Source organism: Schistocerca americana, chromosome 5 (genome assembly GCF_021461395.2).
Source record: "Schistocerca americana isolate TAMUIC-IGC-003095 chromosome 5, iqSchAmer2.1, whole genome shotgun sequence".
In the NCBI taxonomy this organism is placed as follows: domain Eukaryota; kingdom Metazoa; phylum Arthropoda; class Insecta; order Orthoptera; family Acrididae; genus Schistocerca; species Schistocerca americana.
This window is the reverse complement of record NC_060123.1, coordinates 355,040,251-355,062,464: the sequence shown is the minus strand read 5'-3', so window position 1 is coordinate 355,062,464 and position 22,214 is coordinate 355,040,251. Positions and strand designations below refer to the sequence as shown.

General features: G+C 42.5%; 1 protein-coding gene across 1 annotated transcript in view; it reads right to left on the bottom strand.

Moving 5' to 3' along the window:
* Nucleotides 1–22,214, bottom strand: part of LOC124616376 (B-cell lymphoma 6 protein homolog) — an 83,900-nt gene that overhangs the window by 13,196 nt on the left and 48,490 nt on the right. Inside the window, exons 5-6 of the mRNA XM_047144687.1 lie at nt 3,626–3,690; nt 3,130–3,520 (exon numbers count right to left, since the gene is read on the bottom strand). Coding sequence (XP_047000643.1) covers nt 3,130–3,520; nt 3,626–3,690 — 456 coding nt within the window. The remainder of the gene's footprint in view (nt 1–3,129; nt 3,521–3,625; nt 3,691–22,214) is intronic.

The window sequence follows — 22,214 nt, the reverse complement described above, 5'->3', positions numbered from 1 at the left end:
CGAATCAAGCGAATGTGAATGATGTATTCCTTTGAAGAACAAGTCGGTATCCTTCTCATTTACGGACAGTGCCAACGAAATTCAGTGAGAGCTAGAGACTTATACGCTGAAAGAAATCCTCAACATACTCACCCTACACGTCGTATATTTAAATATGCGTATGATAAATTGGAACAACTGGATCCTTAACGCATCGGAAACATATCCGACAAAGGAAAATTACTAACGAGGAAACGGAAATTGTTACTCTTGCCACTGTGGTTCGAGATCCTTGTGTTACTTCGCGTCAAATCGCAAGGGTATCTGGCATGAGACAAAGTAGTGTTGTTCGTGTTCTGCACCGCCATTAATATCATCCTTACCATATCAGTCTCCACCAAGAATTAACTGGTACGGATTATACGCGTCTCATTGAAATCTGCCCATGGGCTCAACTTCAGATTCAGAGGGATGACATATTTATTAATCTGATTTTATATACTGACGAGGATACACTCACGAACCATCGAAATGCTAATCTGCATAACATGCATTATTGGGCAACTGAAAATCCATGTTGGCTGCGGCAAGTTGCACAGCAAAAACCGTGCTCGGTGTGTGTATCGTGTGGGATTCTGGAGGACAGAATTATAGGCCCCTATTTCATCGAAGGAAATCTTAATGGTAGGAAGTACACCACATTCCTGCAAGAAACATTACGTCTGTTATTGGAAGAAATACCTTTAGGAACAAGAAAGAGAATGTGGTATCAACGCGATGGGTGTCCGGCACATTTTTCGCTGGTGCCTAGAAATGAATTGCAGAGACAAATCCCAAATCGTTGGATTGGACGCAGAGGAGATTTCGTGGCCGGATCGTTCGCCAGACGTGACGCCTCTGGATTTTTTCTTGCACTGATTCGTAAAAGACATTGTTTGTAAAAACGTTACATCTACACCTGAAGGTATGCGAGAGAGAATTGTCAGAGCATGTGCTTCGATAAGTGCCGATGTGATAAGGAATACCACTCAGCCCATGATAAAAAGATTGCAGCACTCCATTGATACCAATGGTCATCACTTCGAACACCTTCTGTAAATGGACGTTCATGCCACCTTTACGACCTTCGTTGACCTTACACATAATTGGATTTGTCTCGATAGCCTCTATCAGAAAATAAGTACCAAACTACAGCATCCCATTGACAAAGTTGACCTTCATATCTCTGACGCGACCCCACCACCCGTTGCCCCATTCAACTTTCGTCCCCCAAACTTTTCAGCTCCTTTCATACTTTCGGAGTTATTCTTGGTGGCAATAGTTAGTGACACCCTGTAAGTCGACGTCACGAAGTGTGAGATAAATGTGTAGCTCAAGTACTTCTGTTTTGTATCATTTTATGAATGTAATACGTGTGTGTGTGTGTTGGAGTATTTTGTTGTAAGAATGCGAGTGTACTGGCCTGCATTTCTGATCAGACTGATTTAGCGAGCGCCGGCGTGCTACGAGTGCTATGCCACGGCGTGCGTGAGAGTGAGTAATCGTGTGGACACCTGTCTAGCAGACCTCACCGGCCTCGCGCGTTACTGTTTATATTTTACTTGCAGGGTACGTATGGTATGGTAGAGGTACTTGGTCATAATAAATTTAGTGTCAGGATAGTTTCCATTGCGTAATCGATAAAATGTATGTGGGCTGTTGTTTGGTGTTGGTACACTTATGTGTTAACCAGTGACTGTCACAGACCTTTCCTGAACCCGGTAGTACAGGATCCAATAAGAAAAGTTTAAATGTTTCTCCATTCAATTGCCTACCGATTGTTGGAGAGACAACATCAGAGTTACAGGTTGTCTGCGTAAACCAGTTATGTTGGCCACCGATGTGTATCATACATAAATCGTGGTAACTCCTTCGGCGTCAAATACGGCCTGAAGATGGTGCACTGAAGCGCGTAAACTGGTAGTTACACAATAAATGACATCACAAGGACGGCTGTAGGTGTTCCATCTTCTTACATTTCACGAACTGGTTGAAGGGCCCCGCCAATAATGGTGAACTAGAAAGAGACGCGGCTTCCTTTCTGGCCAAGGTAGGATTTGGAACCACAAATACAAGAAACACTTGCCAAGTGTGGGTTGGCATTATCCTGCTGAAATGTAAGCCCAGGATGACTTGCCTTGAAGGGAAACTAAACAGTGCGTGGAATATCATCGATGTACCGTTGTGCCGCGAGGGTGCCGCGGATGACAACCGAAGGGGTCATGCTATGAAAAGAAATGGCATCCAAGACCACAACTACTGGTTGTTCAGGCCGTATGGTGGGCGACAGTCAGATTGGAACCCTCTGCTGTCTTGGGTATCTCTACAGACGTCTTAGGTATGGAATGTCATTTACTGGAGAACAGTTGTCTTCAGTGATGAGTCCCACTTCGAACTGAGCCTCGATGACGAGCGAAGACGTAACTAGATGTGCCCGGCCAGCACTGGGATACTAACCGAACTGTCGCACGCTGTGCAGCGCCATACAGCACGATAACCATACGGCGGGCGACAGTCGCGGGATTTCTCTAGAGGAGAACACGGAATTTTGACGAGCTAATGCACCAATCGGACATCCAACAAATCTATCACTCAATACCAAACCGAATAACTCTCTGCAAAGAACCAGAGGTGGACCGACGCGCTATTGACTTGCTCAGTTCGTGAAGCTCTTTTTCCTGAATAAATCTTCAAATTTTTCTTAAATCCTAAATATTCGTTTGTCCTATATGTATTTCACAGCTAGCGATTTCCGTCCCATTCAGATAATACCTTCGTCATGCAGCGTTTTTTTTCTTTCTTAGAGTGTATTTCGTTCTTCACCACAAAATTATCATAGGTAGTCTCTCCGTCTGGCTCACGTCCTGCGAGCGCTCTTGCGTGAATTCAGTAGACTTTACATTTCTCCAGAAGGTATTCTTGTCTAATGGAGTCAGATATTTATTTCCCACACATTCAAAAAATACATCTATCCTCTTCCCCTCATCTCACTCGCTTCCTCTCCCTTCGCTGAGTCATTCTCTGTTTCACATACACACTCAATCACACATATATACAGACACACTCTCACACAAATCAGAACACTCTTAAATATCATAATGTTGTACTGACCTTAAGAGAGTAGCGCGTGGCGAAAGTTTTGCCACACTCTTCGCACGTGTTCGGTTTGCTGCGTTGCTTCAGTTTCTGTTCTTCTGTCTGTTGCTGGTTGTTATCTGCCTGTTGTTGGGTCTCATTTTTTGCGATCATCTGGTCTTCGGCCTTACGTTCGGTCTTCATTTCGTGATGTCTGTCGTCCGACTGAGACGGTCCCTGCAGAGGTGATCCCGAATGCGGCATGGAGACTGCCTCCGGACAGGGGAGGGGCGGCATTTCCCTGAGAGGGAAGAGGCGCTCGGCGGGCAGCTCGGCGTCGCGCAGCAGGCTGGAGAAGCTGTCGGACCCGCTCGACATCTCTGGTTGGTGCTGCTGCAGCTGGCGGCCGGCCTGCGGTGAGAAGGCGCTGTCAGAGACGGAGCAGGGCGGCTGGCGCGCCGAGTCGGCGAGCGCGGGCACGACGGACACGGGCACCGCCCAGCCGGCGCCCGTCTGCCCGGCGGCCGGAGACCGGCGGTGCGCTCTCGCCGCCACCCACGGGCCCGTCCCTGTGCACAGCGGCACTCTGCCCACCACCTGCGAGCACAACAGCAGCTCGTGAGCAGCTGTGCCGGTCTACATGACGTCAGAAACGAAGTAACTGCGAACTTGGGCCACAACAAAATGTCCATATTAGAGTTTCGTATTTATGGTAGTCAGAAAGCACACTGGCTTAGCAGATAGCGGGGCACAGATGACGCAGGTGTATTGTATGCGCACCACATCTCCCTCTGCCAGCTGCAGATGTGTAGGAGACCTTCTGAGTAGTATAAGTCATTTGTGTAACATGCAACGTCGTCGAGAGATGACGCCGTTGGAACGGGGCATGGTGGTAGGTGCCCGACGGATTGGAATGTTATTTCTGTTGCGGTAAATGATTTCGGCTTCACACCTTCAGCCGTGTCTAGAGTGTGAGTGGTAGAATGAGAATGGTACAGAGGAACTACCGGCCATCCAGCCACCTTCGATGACCGTGATCGGCGACGTCTAAGACTGATCGTCAATGGTGACAGAAGTGCAACTGTGCAACAAATCATGGCTCCGTTCAACACAGGAAGTGCTAGTGACGTCTCGCATGGGACAAACCGTAGGAACAAGTGTTTCATGGGGTATAGAAGCCAGTGCCGCACATTGGTGCCACTGTTAATCCGATGAGGCACGATGGCTTGCTTTTGTCGCCAGTCATCAGGGATAGTTACTGGAACAGTGGGGTTACGTGATATAGTCGGACGAATCACTTCAACTGCACCATGCCGATGGGAGGTACCGTGTAAGGTATGGACCTCACATCTATGGACCTCACCTGCGAAGAAGATGTGGTCCAAGGTCTGCGGTATCTTGAACTGCTTGGAGACCATCCCCACCCAGTTCTGGCCTTACAACACCCGACAGTTCTGTGGTGTTTCGAAATGATAACGCGGCGCCACATCGCTCTCATATCGCCCTGACATAGTTCCAGGAACATGCAAGGGAGGTCCAAAGTCTGAGATGCCCACCCTGGAGTCCAAATCTGAACCCCATCGAGAACATCTGGTACATCATGGAATGCAGGTTCTTAACTATGGATCCTGCACCCTCGAACAAACCAGAATTGTTGCCGCTCTGCAAACAATTTGCTGTCCGCTGCTTCCAGAGAACCGGGGATTTATATATTGAGCTCCATGGGTGTCACTGCATTATGCAGTACCAGAGGAGGCCCCAAGCGATATTAGGTGCCTATGACATGACATTTGCTAAGACAGTGGAATGTATTTACGCAGACTCAAGTGACGAATGAAAATTTGAACCAAGGTTGGGATTCGAACCCTGGTCTCATGCACTATAGGCAGATGCCACCTTGACACAATGGTACGGACTACCCTAGCATACCTGCCTCATTCTCTTACATTTCCCACTTCAATCTCCACATATAAATCATAACTGTTTGACACTGGAAAAGGTTCAAATGGTTCAAATGGTTCAAATGGCTCTCAGCACTATGGGACTTAACTTCTGAGGTCATCAGTCCCCTAGAACTTAGAACTACTTAAACCTAACTAACCTAAGAACATCACAAACACCCATCCCCGAAGCAGGATTCGAACCTGCGACCGTAGCGGTCGCGCAGTTCCAGACTGTAGCGCCTAGAACCGCTCGGCCACCCTGGGCGGCGTGGAAAAGATCTCTGGATCCATGTGCTATGCCAGTAGAGTAGTAGAGCCTCTGGATTGCTGTTTGAGTTTGGAGCACCAATGGACTGAGGTGTGAATGGGAATTTGGGTTGAGGTGGGTAGACTGTGCAGTTCTTCAAAGCCCCTGCGCCCTATTGGCGTAGCTGTTAGAGCATATTCCTACTGAGGTGGACAGGCAGATTCAAGTTCTGATCTCAGTAAAAATTTTCATTCGTCGCTTCAGTCTGCAGATAGACGTCATAGAAATTCGAGACTGAAAAAGGTCTCTGGGATGATATTGTTCCATTTGACTGGTCAGAAAGAATGTTTGTTTAGCCTCTAGGGATCAATTACGTCATAAACGATACTGTGACATAATTATTCTGGCGTGTTTGTTCACATATACTATTCTTACTTTTCCTCTATTTAACATTATATGTGTTACCTAAAATATGTAATTTTGCATCTATGGAAGTGTTGCTCACGTATAATGGTGTGGTATGACTTCCCATTCCTCTACCAGCGCCGTTGACAACTGTGCATCGTCGTTGATGCATGCGGACATGCTGCAATAACTCTCCCCAGTGCATTGTCCACGTGCTAGACGTTATTTGATTTGGGGGAATGGACAGGCCACTCCATTTATCGAATATCCTCTCTGTCCAAGAGCTCCTTCATTGCGAATGTTAATGATTTCGCGCTTTCTCATCCGTGCAAATGAAGTCAGGGTCGATTGCACCAAGGAAAATACGCACATGGGGAAGGAGCACTGTGTCAAAATAACGTTGACCTGTGAGTGAACCATGTTCAAAAATCTGGAACTTAGTTCGCTCGTGCAAAGTTATGCCTCCTCATACTACCTACATCGTCAAAACCTGACCGCAAAATCTCTGAACACGGAAGACTCACCCGTCAACATCATTGTAACATTGCACGCCTTCCCCACGTCCATGAATACATTTGGCCCTGACGTCATTTTTGTGGATGACAATACGCGACCGCATACAACTGAGTAGGTGGAGGAACTCTTGGAAACAGAGGATATTTCGCGGATGGACTGGTCTGCCCGTTTCTCCGAGTTAAATCCCATTTAGCATAGGTAGGATCTGTGGGGAAAAGGTATTGTAGCACGTCTACATGCAGCAACGGAAATCGTCCTGGAGGAGGCATGCCATTGTCTTATTGCAAGAACTCCATGCCATTATGACAGCATGTTTCAGGGCATGCATAGCCATAAGTGGTGACCACACACACTCTATTAAGATCCATGTCCCACATTTTGTAATGTCCAGGGGACCGTTATAAATCGTGATGACTTCAGTATAATTATTATCTCTGAATGAAAATGTCGTTTCTGTTCGTCTTACTGCATATTTGTTCGTTATCTTTTGTGCTGTACTAAGTTGTTGTTCCGATGTATGGATTTTACCTGTGTCAGTGAGGACGGCAGGGAGACGTGGTAGCTTGGCATAAGTGAAAGAAGTAGCCGTAGGCTCTTCCAGGCAAGCATCCGGGCTGCTGCAAAAGCGTGACTGCTTCGCTTGTGTATGTAGGCGGTGGCGCCTCGCCATAAAGTCAGTCCATGCTACGGTCCGGTATTCAGTAGGACACAGGAAAGCGGCCTGTATTCAGGAGGTGTATTGTTCACCTCGGATCGTCGGATGTGAGACATACAGATTTATCATTTGCTCCGGGAAGTAGAGCATTGTTTGCCGCAGGTGTGGAATGAACACGCGTTTCTCTGGCGCCAATTTTAGCTGGGCAGAGCACAGATTATGGTGGCAAATTTTCTCGTTGGAGGAATACTGCTACTACGTGTCGAAGCGGGAGTTCTGGGGCGATTTGCATGGGCAGCATGGCCATTGGAAGGGAAAATTTTTGGCGACTTCATGAGGATTTGGTGTCAAGGAGCGAAGAGGGGAGAGATAATCGAGACATTCGATGGAGGTGTACCATAGGAGATGGTCTGGGCAGTTCGGCCCAGATACGTTGTACGTTTTGCAAATCGGCGGAGAGCCGCCACAGAGGACACTCGTGGTTCTTTCGGCGCGCCAGCCGTGATTCTTTGCACACCTCGGCGCGAGGGTACACCGGGTGCGGCCTTTGCAGTTGCACACCTATCGTCAGTTTTCACATCACCCGTTGGGCTGCGCAGTGCAGAAAATATCGGCAGCTTGAACCTATCAGCAATCTTTACCAGAGGCGTGTTCATCGGATTTACAGCTATGTATTTCACCCAACGTATGTTGTATTGATGTTCAGCGGTCGGTTCACATTCTCGGTCAGTACCTCACATATATTTAGAAAGCGTTGTTGCCGTTATCCTGAGAGAGGCATTGTTCTAGCTTGACCTCTGCCACCCCCCTTTTCCCTTTAACAACTTTGCCAGCCATTGATGTCATCTGTCATCGTGAATTTCGTTTCGGGTTTGCTTTTTTGTAGTTTTATCTGTGTGCTAATTCTGGGACGCACGTGTGGGATTTGTAACAAGTGTGAAAAGATCAATATTACATTTCGGTATCCTATTCATCCTGACCATTTGAATTATATTGAGTTTTTGGGAGCTGGGGGTACGTAACAAGGGTAGGAAACCTTGCAAAGGGCATTAATAATTATATAGAGGTGCAGTAAGTGGTGTTCGTGCAGGCTGCTTCAGTCCGAGTTTTTATGTTTAAGAGTAGGTCCTACGGAGAGAACTGATAGTGTCCTACAATTTTTCAGAGAAAAAAATCTTGCAGTTTGATAAGTGCTGGGCGGAAAGAAGAATATATACTTACAGTGTATCGGTGTAGTAAGTGTAAGTCGTCGTGTTTAATGATCATGAACAATCGCCCATTTGTTTAAATATAAAGTGAGTGCGCTGTTTTTGTTGTTGTGGTCTTAGGTCCAGAGACTGGTTTGATGCAGCTCTCCATGCTACTCTATCCTGTGCAAGCTTCTTCACCTCCCAGTACCTTTTGCAACATACATCCTTCTGAATCTGTTTGGTGTATTCATCTCTTGGTCTCCCTCTACGATTTTTACCCTCCACGCTGCCCTCCAATACTAAATTTGTGATCCCTTGATGCCTCAGAATATGTCCTACCAACCGATCCCTTCGTCTAGTCAAGTTGTGCCACAATTTCTCTTCTCCCCAATTCTATTCAATACCTCCTCATTAGTTATGTGATCTATCCATCTAATCTTCAGCATTCTTCTGTAGCACCACATTTCGAAAGTTTCTATTCTCTTCTTGTCTGAACTATTTATCGTCCATGTTTCACTTCCATACATCAATACACTCCATAGAAATACTTTCAGAAACGACTTCCTGACACTTGAATCTATTCTCCATGTTAACAAATGTTTCAGAAGCGCTTTCCTTGCCATCGCCAGTCTGCATTTTATATCCTCTCTACTTCGACCATCATCAGTAATTTTGCTCCCCAAATAGCAAAACTCATTTACTACTGTAAGCGTCTCATTTCGTAATCTAGTACCCTCAGCATCACGTAATTTAATTCGACTACATTCCATTATCCTCGTTTTGCTTTTGTTGATATCTATCTTATATCCTCCTTTCAAGACACTTTCCATTGCGTTCAGCTGCTCTTCCAGGTCCTTTACTGTCTCTGACAGAATGACAATGTCATCGGCGAACCTCAGAGTTTTTATTTCTTCTCCGTGGATTTTAATTCCTGTGTGAGTGTGCTATCCTGTAGGAATCAAACTATTGTCGGTGGGCATTTAATCTCCATCCCGTCTCAACATCTCATCATAAAATGTTCTTCATACATTCGTTCCCCACAATGTGCTATATTACAGTGATCTATCTGACATTTACCTTCATCAATATTTTTAACGTCGAATTAGATAATATGCACGGAAGCAATATCGTCATACAAGATGGAAGTTCAGAGATTGCAGCTTCAAGCGCCGTCTTCGTATATCACGATGTAGGCACAACTTACTCACATACGCCTCTTAACGTCTTCCTACAGAAATCATATATTAGAAGTGACCCAGATATAAAGTGAGTTACGTGTGCGTTAAAAAAATGCAACATGAGTTTGTAATTCCAGCGAATATACAGTTTAATGAAATGATACCTTTTTGAACTACTTGAATAATTGTTATATTTACTTAGTGTTTACATAGGACATAAGTTTTAAAAGAAGATCAATAGTTGTCATCAACTGAGTTTGTATTATTGATTGTTGTAAGTTAATGAGATAATTTTTGTGGCCAGCATTTATATACTAGCAGAACTGTTCGAAATTAAGACAATTCTAAAGGTGTCGTTGCTACGTATTTAGAAGCTTATATGTGTGTTTGAGTGCAATTTTGTTACCAAAGTAAAGTTAGGTAGCTCGAGGACATTAGTAAGGAAGCAAAATTAAGAATACCGATACAGTTATGATACATCCATTCAGATTATGTTTCTTGGCGAAATGTACTGTATATCTCATGAACTTTGAGTGAATCTTATTTGATATCCATTGTAGAACGACCACATGAGCTATTCACCACTCTCAAAACAACTGCTATGTGTCAGGAGTAATGACTGATAAGTCTCTTCCGAACAGGCGAGGATGCACTACCACTACTGGCTGGAATACGCAGAGGTTCCTCCCACATGCCACAAATGGGTAATGACAAAAGGACACATTAACGTACAGGGAACAGAGACGTTTAAGATTAACATACGAGAGATGTTCTGAGTGTAAGAATTTCACTTACTTCAGTCAAAAGACCTTTTAGGAAATGTCAAAATTTATGGAAGATTAATAATTTGTTATTTGTTTTAATTTTTTAAATTTTTTTACGTACGTAATTTTCTGGAATATTGAACCATGTGGAGGTAGTACTCATGGCCACCCCTAATTTACATTTTAGCCACATTAAACGCATAAACAAACAAACAAACAAACAAATAAACAAAAAACAAACAAACAAACACACACACACACACACACACACACACACACACACACACACACACACACGCACGCACGCACGCACGCACGAACAGGTGTGTATTTAGGTGCACTTGGTTTCACAGTAAACAACAGTTCATCTGATGATGAGCTTGCAGTGCTTCGAAAACTAGATGAGCCTGCAGTGGCTCGAAAACTGTTTAGTGATACAATAAATCTGTCACGTTCAACAAGCACCTTGTTGCATATTATATCTGCTTATATACGTATATTTATAGATCATAGTTAGTCATTCAGAGTGGACTTAATATTGGAAACTGCCTTAAAATGTGTAAGAAAGAGAATACCAATGTTAGGATACCTCGAATGAAAAAAGATGCGTAATGAAAGTTGGAAACACTGCATCATCAGGCTATAATTTATAGAGTGGAATGATGTCGCTGAAACTTTGCAATATTTCGTGTAAAGAAATCCTTATAGATGCCATCTGATGCGACCATCGAACGCCACAGCAACACTTACCGTGTCGGGATGATGCTTCTGAGTTAAGTTATTTGAGAAGTAAAGACCACACATCAGAGAAAAGTAAATAAATAATAACGGTTTTGTGTCTCGATTCCACTAGGCGTGAACACCGATAGTAGAGTTAGCTGTACTCAACATTTCCTAAAGATCTTAAACGCGCAATTTCCGAAATATTATTCATCTGCCTTTGCTTTCATGTTCAGATTCACTGGATGCATAAACGTGAAAAACAATTAATTTTATTTACTGAGTGAAAGATACGTCATAAGATGGTGAACTTTCCACTATAGTTAGATACTAGTCCATGTGCTGGGACCCAAGTGCAGAGGCTTTTTGCTGAGTCAGTTTCTGTGCTACAGGAGTCACATTCACATAATCTATGATTGCCGTTGTTCCACGATAGGATATAATGTTTTCAAGCCCGCTTGTGTAGTTTCAGTCAAGTCGTTGACGTACGTCAAGAAAAAGAAAGAAGAAGTAGGTCACACGCACACCTTAAGCCACGCAAACAGCGTACAGTGTTCCATGAAATGCAGTGTCATTGCCTTTTTCGTGAGAGTGAAGGACACCATTTAGCTTTCGTTTTTCCAGATGGCAAATAAACAATTCGTGACCTAAATCTCAATTCAAACATGCTGTAAAATGCGTACAACACAATTTAGTGAATTTGAGAAAAAAAAGCACCCTTCTACCGCTACAACGACTTAACAACGGTCAACATTTGTTTGTTTTCGATATTCTCGTGAAACACAGTTGAGAAAGGGTTTTGTGTCTCTTCATATTCCGGCTAGTGTATACTTCTGCATTTTTATGCAATAGATGATCTAAATTCATTACAAAATCCTGCACGATCTATTTTTTGAGACAGCATCTCTAGACAATGTCGATGATCTGCTACAAGACCTTAAACTTTCCGTTTAAATTGTGAACTCTGTGCCGTCTTCTTCCACCGGTCATGATTTCGGCAATATGCTGACTGCAAGTACGCTTTATTTACTTTATATCTAAAGTGTTTCTGATGATTAACTGACTTTGTCAGCTGTATTGGAGGCGATCTAAATACGGATGATGTTCTTATTACAGAAGTTTATGTTCCCAGAGTGTACAAACATACATAATGATAATTCTATAATAAGAAGAACAACCGTGTTGAAAGAGTTGCTCCCGGGTTTCCGGGTTCGATTCCCTGCGGGGTCAGGGATTTTCTCTGCCTCGTGATGACTGGGTGTTGTGTGACGTTGTTAGTTAGGTTTAAGTAATACTAAGTTCTAGGGGACTGATGACCATAGATGTTAAGTCCCATAGTGCTCAGAGCCATTTTTGAAAGAGTTGCTGCTATGATAAATTACAATGTTACACGTACTGCCACAGTTCTTCCTCGATGATCCACCTAACAACCCTTGAATAGAAGTCTTGTTGGCGCCTTGGCTGCGACTTTGCTGTATTCTAGTCAAAGAATGATTTGTTTGTACTGGATTCTATGTCTCGGAGCAAGAGTCTAGCATTGCTTTATAAATTTAATTCGTGATATAACATTATCTTAGCTTTTTTTCGATAAACCCATTGGAGCTGGTAGTACTTAAGAATGACTCTGAGTTCATGTATTTGCCCAAGCACGAACTTCCAAATCAAAACTTAGTGACCTTCCGATTATTTGTTCTAAGAGTTTTGCAATACATTTAGTTATATGTCACTTCTCCCATGTGATACATACTCTCACACTATATCAGTCTACAAATAGTGACAAGAGAATAACAAAGAGAATAAAGCTTCACACTATTAGGGGAAACTTATATTAATAGCTTCGTAATTTCTCTTATACAATTCCTCATCATCTCCACTGAAGATAGTGAAACGAACTAGCATGCATGTTACTGGCGTGGTCTTTATACTACAGCTTAAGTGGAAGACAGTGCACAAGGCTTTAGGATTTGTGTGCTGTGGCTTTCAGAATTCAGATTCCTTGTAAATCAATCAGAGTCCTACAACTTCGTGGTAAGGAATGAAGGGCAGCCCCGATACGGTGCTCTCCTAAATGCGAAATTTGAGTGAGTACACTACAAATAACTTGTGGTGATGTAATACTTCCCCTCTTTTTCCGACATATCACGACATATGCGGCAAGGTTTTTCCCTGCTGTAATATGGCTGGCTGCTTGAAGATTGTGTGGACCAACGACTCTAAGATCTGATAATGTAGCATAATTTGTTTAGATTTCCTACAATACTGACTAATCGAGATTACACATTGCATCAAGCTGCGACCCATACTATTACACTCAGCTCATGTTCGCTTTTCCTCTCAACAATGCACGGTGTCAGAACGTCATCGCTGTAGCGTCTGTCACACTTGGTATATTTTGATCGCTATAGACAGCTTGGAATGACACTCGCCCAAAAACGTGACAATCAGCACGCCACCAACGACGTTGGCGTTAGCGACCTGAGACGCTTGAAGGTTCTAGACAATGAAACTGGAAGAAATGGCATATATGGCACTACTCGGGCCATCAGCAGACGGCATCCAATCGTTGGCGCAGGTTGGGTCACACGCTTATTGCAATCCAGCGTCGAACTAGCAATACTGATGGCGAAGCTGTGCGATCTGTTAAAGCAGTACGGACAAAGTCGTGACAGTCGTACAGCCCTGTAATCAGGTTGGATTTAAGATTTATTCTGTTCTATTCACTGATACGCTTACGTATCACTATCGTAGTAAAACGCACATAAGAATCAAAATATCATCTCAGGAGAAATCTGTTTCCGGTGACCATTTAGACCACCTCGTTGGAAACCAGCCACATTGCTATACTGCCTCCTTCGACATCACATGGCTCGTACGGTTCTTCAACATGAACCCGAAAGTGGGGTAACATCTCTTTGCCTTTGTAGCCAAACACCTACGTCCTTCGCGCACCACCAATGGGCATGCGCGGTCTGCACCGTGACGGCTTATTGCTACTGTACATGAGCTCGCCCTCAGTAGTTTAACCCCGATAACTGTAGGACGGCCATCCGCGGACAAGTGAGGTCAGTCATATGGCACAACGATTTTATGAGCATTTGCAGAAATCGAATATGACTTTGAGTGGGTGTGTGATTCTCTAGAGCCGTGTCAGCTCGTCTCTGGCAATCTACATCAGAGAGATATGCCGCGAGTACACTGTGGCACTAATAATTTGTGGCGTAGCAGGAAGTAAGGAAGCGTTCACTGGAGCATGGTCACGAGCCTTCCTACGAACGAGGAAGGAAACACAGGGGCCACTTCAGTGCCTTGTGTAGCGGCCAGCCTGTTTACTGAAGTTGTGGTCGCGACCGGTGAGCTCAGATTACAGTTTTGACACGTAGTGCAGGTTGTTTGTTTGCCACTTGTCTGTATTACGCACGGAGGACGGGGAGCGTACGAATAACGTAGAGCAAACGGGCATCGGGAAATGTCTCTAGACCAGTCATTATCTCGATGGCAAGTACCAAATACCGTACAGAGATGGATTCACCAGCAACAGGCGTAAACTGTCGGCTTGCCGTTTTTTCGCTGCTGTGCGTCTAGAGTACGGCACCATGGAGGCATTAGCACAATGCTCTGCGGAGGCTGCTGCAGGTCAATCAGGTGTGTGTGACATTGTCCTGTCAGTCATTATGCTTCGTACGGTATTGTGTTGGTGGGTGTTTTCACAGTCTCCTAGGAGGACATCAAAAGCAGACTAGCAAATGGGCAAAAAGGGCATTCCTGGCCAAGAGAAGTCTACTAATATCAAATATCGGCCTTAATTTGAGGAAGAAATTTCTGAGAATGTACGTCTGGACTACAGCATTGTATGATAGTGAAACATGGACTGTGGGAAAAGCGGAACAGAAGAGAATAGAAGCATTTGAGATATGGTGCTAAAGACGGATGTTGAAAATTAGGTGGACTGATAAGGTAAGGAATGAGGAGATTCTGCACAGAATCGTAGAGGAAACGAATATGTGGAAAACACTGATAAAGAGAAGGGACAGGATGATAGGATATCTGTTAAGACATCAGGGAATGACTTCCACGATACTAGAGGGAGCTGCAGAGGGTAAAAACTGTAGAGGAAGACAGAGATTGGAATACATCCAGCAAATAATTGAGGACGTAGGTTCCAAGTGATATTCTGAGATGAAGAGGTTAGCACAGAAGAGGACTTCGTGGCGGGTCGCATCAAACTAGTCAGAAGAGTGAAAAAAAAGTCATGTTCGTGCTGTTCGTTTTCTAGTGTTGCCTACCGCACGTGAGTTAGTGTCTCTTTAAATTGTGTATGTTGGAGCGCTGGTCTCTCGTATAAGTCGGGGGGGGGGGGTCAAGTTTTATTCTCGTTGGTTCTTTTGTATTAAATTTGGTGTTTAACGTGAGTTGTTATGTATTTATGGCTGCAATCATCTGTCCAGACGCTGCAAAGAATTATCATGGGTTAATAAGACGTAAAGATTTAAATTTCTCTAGTTAACTCTGTACATGCCATGTATGTTTTTGTGCAAAGTTTTGGCTGAATATCCACTTTAAAGAATTAGCTGAAATATTTTTCTTAATATTTTGACTTTTAATATTGGCCATTAGTACTCAGTTTATCGTCTTCACGGTATCATTGTACTTCCATAATATACGTACACCCGAGTTCGTTATTTGTCGTTTTCATACAATGTGCATGACAGATTACAGCCGTATATTTGCTATCAGTTATATTGATAAAAGATTTGTTGTCTTTCAGCAAAATGGTTCAAATGGCTTTGAACACTATGGGACTTAACTTCTGAGGTCATCAGTCCCCTAGAACTTAGAACTACTTAAACCTAACTAGCCTAAGGACATCACACACATCCTTGCCCGAGACAGGATTCGAACCTGCGACCGTAGTGGTCGCGCGGTTCTAGATTGTAGTGCCTGGAACCGGTCGGCCACTCCTGCCAGCTTTCAGCAAAATGTAGTGAATATATTTCGAGATATGCCAGTTTGAATTCGCATTGCAGTGATGTGTAAAGTTCAGGTTTGGTTTCTGTCAGCAAATGATGAAGTTAAAGCTGTTTAGTAAAGCGACCAGCATCTTGTACTCTCCCACTCCCGCGATTACCGTCATTGCAATGGTAATAGAGCGTCTTACGATCCACGGATCTGTGGGTTTTGGGTCCATCACATTTCCCCATAATGTGTGTAGCAGTTTACGTGGCACACATCGAAGTGTTTGCTACTTTGGCGCAACTGCCGCACTAAACTTGTCCACAAAAATCTCTACACAAGAACATACTTGGTGTGTACACATGGACAGCTTTACATCACAAGAAAGCAGGATAGCTTGTTGCAGCATTTAAATACTTGATTACAAACATAAATACAAAACCCACGTTTAACACAAATTTTAACAATCAGGAACGAACGAAACTTGACATGCCATAACAAATCCCCTGACATACCGGAGACCTACGAAGTGGCGTACACAGTCCAACTTGACACTAACTCACATGCAATAAACATTACCATGAATAGCACGATTATGACATAGAAGACGTCTAAAAACTAAAAAATACACAATATGGTACAAATCATAATAACAGGAAGAACAATATCCCTGACACACATGATCGACCTGTAGCTGCCTCAGGTGAACACGATACTAGTGCCTGCGGGGCGCCCGTGCTCTGGACACGCACAGCAGCGAGAAAATAGCAAGCCGACAATTAATGCCAGTTGCTGCAAATTCAAAGCGCTCGCTGCAGTATGGAATTCGGTAGTCGGCATCGAGATAATGACAGGGCAACAGCTAGTTGGCAATGCTTTTTGCTGCACGACTTCCAAGTGGCGATAGTCATCCGTGCATGACACTGAGAAGTGGCAGGCATACAAATAGGTCGCACTCGGTGCCCACAGCTCCGGACTGCACTCCATTTTCAACGGTCACGTGCACAGTTTCAGTACACAGGCTGGTCGCTACCCACGGTACTGCAGCAGGCTACGAGTTTCCTTCTTCGTTCGTAAGCAGACTCGTGAAAAAGCTAAGTTTGTTTACGTCACTGATGTCGATTGCCAGAGATGAGCTGGCACAGCTCATCTCTGTTCTTCTAACTTACGTGACCGAGAAGCACATTACTCGGATTTGCTCCAAGAGAGCTTTGGAAGAACGTCAGCCATTTGCATCTGTAGAAGTCATGGGCACATTGGGATTAATTAACTTTAATCATCAACACTTCTCGGTCTTATTTCGTGACCACCTTAATGTATAGACTGTACGATCAGTTTTTCGGAGCTGTCCGCTGTGCCCAAGGGTCCTGTAAAATATGTATCTTATATTGTTTTAGGTTTGAGTTAAACCCGATTTTATTAAAAGAGTTTATTTGGTCCAACTTGGTTAAGTCTGTTGATAATTTATGAATATTACCTGTACTTGCTATGTGTAATTTATTTTTCACTCAGGATTTATGTAAGTTCAGTTATGCAGTTTGCTCTTTTAGTTTGTCTTGAGGGTACTGTTATCTAAATTTTATTCATAAATTACTTTATTTTATATTTGGTAATTTGTTCCTAATCTCAGGCTCTTTATGGAGACAACCTCTACCTCTTTATGAGGATTTAAATATTATTCCTCTGATTTACTTAAAGGTTAAATTTCACATTATTGTTATTGTTACCCACTGCATGTTGTTATCTGTCGTGTTTACAGGCGTTGATGTATTATCTAAATTTTATTCATGCTTGACGTATTATTCTGGAAAACCTGTTAACTGAAACGTTTTTCTGTGCTCCAGTAGTAGCTGAATCCAAAATGTTCTTTATTGAAGTTGTTTTGAGACAGAACCACCTGAGTGAGGTGAAGTTCTGCGCAACGTCACGATTTGAAACGATAAATTGCCATCTTCATTGCTAATTTTTTTGGATGGTAGCAAATAATTACATTCAATTGACCATGTCAAATTGCACGTGTTAAAAACGATCATAGTAAGAGTTTACAAAATTTATTCAAATAAAATTAACTTAGCTTTACTGGATGACGTGTTATGTTTTTTGTGGCTTGGCAGCTTACCACTCGCTGCTCCTCGCCAACTAACCTTGTCACGTAATATTGGAATCTGCTTGCAATATCCTACTTCATTTTACAGTTATCCACTGTCAGACCTTTCACTCACACAAGAACGGGATCTACTGGTCTTTCCTTAATACCATCTCTTTGCAGTCTTTATCCCTTGTTGCTCGCACGCTGTTCTACACACCCTCAGAATTCCAGGTGACCTTGGACATACTCCCTGAGTCCTGCAATTTTCAAAACGCTCGCATTTTTCTATCATATTTTATGATATAATTCTGTGAATTGTGTATGTTATAATCCCCAGCAATAGCTTTCTCTTATTAAATACCTCTTCCCTAAGCGAAGATATCTGTTTTCAGTCCTCTTCTAGAAACAGTAACGCTGGACGATCGATTTCTGTAGATAATACAATACAGGTTCCAGTCTTAATAAGCCAGAGACTATTCATTCAAAAATAAAAGTCCGAAGAAGCACCGCTCTATTGTGTAGCTTACTTAACAGTATCAGCTCTTACTGCGATGTTCGTCTGTATTTTTAGTATTCCATAAAGAAGAATAGGAAATCGAATACGAACTACGTTACTTTTCAGACCGAAATGCTAATAACTTCGCATTTTCTTTTTGGCATCTGCCTACGCACCACCTACGACCACTGCTTGTCAATAAATTTCCTTCTCCCAGTGCCCATATATCCAACTGAAATTAGTTTCTCTACCACATGAAAAGCCTGTTAACGTCCTCCACACTCGCATCTATATTAGGTCGTACAAGACAAAAGTATCGCGGCGATTTTCTTCCTCGTGGTCTCTATGTCCTACCATTTTCCTTTTCCGATTTTTAATTAATGGAATTCGGTAATTGCATCTGCTGTGCATACATAATTCGTTCCTCTCCCTGTCGCAGCTTATATCGAGTACAGATCTTGTTGATAAAAAAAGCATTGGTTGCGACCGTGTAAATGATGATTACAAGTGCAGAGCGGTGCTGAAGTGCTAACCTCCAAAAAATTTGTAATAGAAAGCCTTCTCAGGTAAAAGCTCATACTGAAAAATAGGTTACTCAATTACTTTGTATATACATTTCATGTAGGAGACTGCAGTGAAACTGGGTATCATGCTACTCTATCCTTATTTGAACGTAAAAATTTAGTTGAGATAAAATCCTTTATTTTTGTCACAGTTTAATCTTTGTGCTGGACACGTGTGTCTGTGCTAACTGAGTTTGTTGAACTCGTATGTCTGTTGTGTCTGAGTGTATTGAACACGGGTGTCTGTGATATCTGAATGTACTGAACACTTACGTGTGTGATACATGAGCGTATTGAACTCGTATGTCAGTGATGTATGAGTACTGTGACGCTATTTGTTTATATTTACCGTTTAGTTTACTTTAAATGGTTCAAAGTGGCTCTGAGCACGATGGGACTAAACTTCTGAGGTCATCAGTCCCCTAGTACTTAGAACTACATAAACCTAACTAACCTAAGGACACCACACACATCCATGCCCGAGGCAGGACTCGTACCTGCGACCGTAGCGGTCGCGCGGTTCCAGACTGAAGCGCCTAGAACCGCTCGGCGACATCGACCGGCTTACTTTCAATGACTTAGATACAGAATGTCGACTAACAAGTAAGACCAATAAAATGCCAATATGACTCTTCACCTTGGATATTACAATAACGATTTTTCAATACAAAGCGCTTTAATTTTACACGGGTTAGAACTTTTATATGTATTTCTCATTTTAAGAACATTTGCAGAAAATTTAGAATCCAGCATAACGCCAACATAATAATAATTTAACATTCTCCGTCCCCATTTGTTCAATAACTTGTACCCAAAAATTCGTATTTTGTTCACCATTGTAATGTTCCCTCAATTTTCCAAACGTCATGCTTTGGTCATTTGATGTAACGTAAAGTTGCCACCATTCATTTGGTACACTTTAAAAGCTCTTTATTGTCGTTGAAACAAAATAGTTAAAGTTTAATTAATTGTACTATTTAAATTAAAAAGTTTTCCTGTATTCGACTGTAACCAAAACAGCAAATCTAATTCGAAATTCCGTTCATAATAAAATTATCTGTATAGAACACAGTAAATCTGTAATTATATCTAACATTTTAGAATGTTAATTATTATTATCATCAAGAATTATTGGTTAAATTGGTGAATTGTAAGAGACTCAAATGCTCAAGAATGTCATCTTTCAGGCTCACGCCAAGTGTAAATGTCAGGTTGCAGTTTGATTCTAAGCCCCGTGTACGAAATACGTAAGTGACTTGTATTAATGTATTTTGCGATTTAGTGATTCTCCTGAGATTGGCATCCGTGTAAATTTTGTTACATGACGTGGAATATAAATCCAGAATAAATTAATCGAAGTTTTGTTGATCGTTTATTTACAAACGGCGGTGTGCAATTAATATCCAAACTTTTACAGTACAATGTCAGAAATATTAGAGAACGAAGCCATCATCAAAAAGGAGACATGTATACATTATTTTGAAATAACGATTTTCAGATAATTTGTAGTATTCAACAGGTTTCTCCGAAACTGACGCTGTGGCCTTGAGATGATGCAATGCTGCTTACATGTCGCAGATTATCGTACCACCTTGAATAACATTTCACTACGTGGAAGTAGCTCATAAATTAAATAAGGTGAATGGAACGGTCGCATTTCAACAAACACATTATCAACCGTTGCCGGTGTACTCGGCCCCTTCGAGGATTGGGGACTTAACCACACACCAGTCAGCGTGATGAAACAAAACCTCCGCTGGCTGAGACAAATATTCAGGTCATGGCTACTCACTGTGTAATTTAACGCAGGCAGCCTAAGACCAGACAAGGCCAAGCGCTGTGCTGAGTGGAGCTGTGTATACTTACGTTTCTGAAAGCCATTCCGCGGCCCCTAAGTGGACACGTCCAAGGTCCAAGGGTACCTGCTTTTAAAAGAAAGTCTCAAAATGCTCACAAGGCTCATGGAGACTGCGTGGTAGCGAGCCTTCAATCCATCAGAGTTCAAAGCAATAATCGTATACTTCGCTGGACGAATCTGTAACTGTTTACCGTGGTCCACTTTCATCTATACCGTACCGTGATCAGTTCTCTGTGTAGTATCTGGAAATGTTGACTGTCCTGTGGGCTATTGAGTCTGCCGTGCAGGCTCCATTCGTTATTCATATGACGGAGACTCTGTTTGGCGCTCCAGGAAAGATAATGCAAAGAACTCAAACTAACCGCGGATAAATAAGAAGTGCTCACAGTATGGTTCCTATGGTGACTACATTCGGGGAAAAGAGAGAAGTATATTACAAGATGTTTCCTTAGTACCGACATGACCTTAGTCTCGTCGCCGGTAGAGACTATCAGTGTAATTTTTTATAACGTTGACTTCACACTTCATCCATGACATGAATTGGGGAGAAGACTTTCTTCATATGTTCGCGAATGAGGAAGACACTATAGTCTAATCGTAATGCATAATGAGTGGAACAAAACGTCGTAAGAAAAACTGCCCCGTTTCGAAAAGCCACTTATGTGTCAGAGGGCAGGCCTATGAGCAGGTAGCTAACAAAGGAAAGTGACTTTGAGAAGTCGCCGCTTCTCTTTCAATATCTAATAACTGAGTGTCAGGTTTCCTAGAATTTCAAAAAGGTGAGATAAAAGCTCGCGCGATTAAGCGGCATACGACAAGTTTTAGACAGGACCTCCGATTCTCTATCAATACCTAAATAATTGAATGTAAAAATTCCTAGTAATTCTAATGGCGGGATGGAAGCTCAAGCGACTTAGCAGCATACAACAACAATATTAGACGTTTGAAGACGTATCACGAATCCTTTTGCACTGCACTCCACTAATTACTAAGTGGAAAATAAATAATAGAGAAGCAGATCCTGTTTCTCAAAATCTTAGTTAACAGCGAATCAGTGAGAGAATACATAAATCTAGTGATATCGAAATGGAATTTTTGCTACAAGATTCGTTGAATAAAGCAAACAATCTATGTGTTAAGCTCTACCTGTTGTTGTAAAACGAGAAGAATATCGGTAGCTCTCAGCTAAACCTATAATTAATATCTAATGAGGAAGCAAATCTAAAAACAAATGTGTTGCTACGATGCTCTCAGCTAAACCAATTATTAACAACTAATCAGGAAGCATATTTAAAAACAAATGTGGTCGTACGATACTGAACTTTTTCAACTCCATTTTACTAAAAAAAATAAAAAATATAATTTTGCATCATTTTTCACAAACACCAAATTTTAAATTTATAACTCCACTTATTCTTTGTGCAGATACACTCAGAAATTCACGCCCACATTTAGAATACTACAAGCAGTATTTCAAGACTAACTGACACAGCTACTAATAGAGCATGTAAAGACAAAATGCTCTATCTCGTGATCGTGTTATTCTT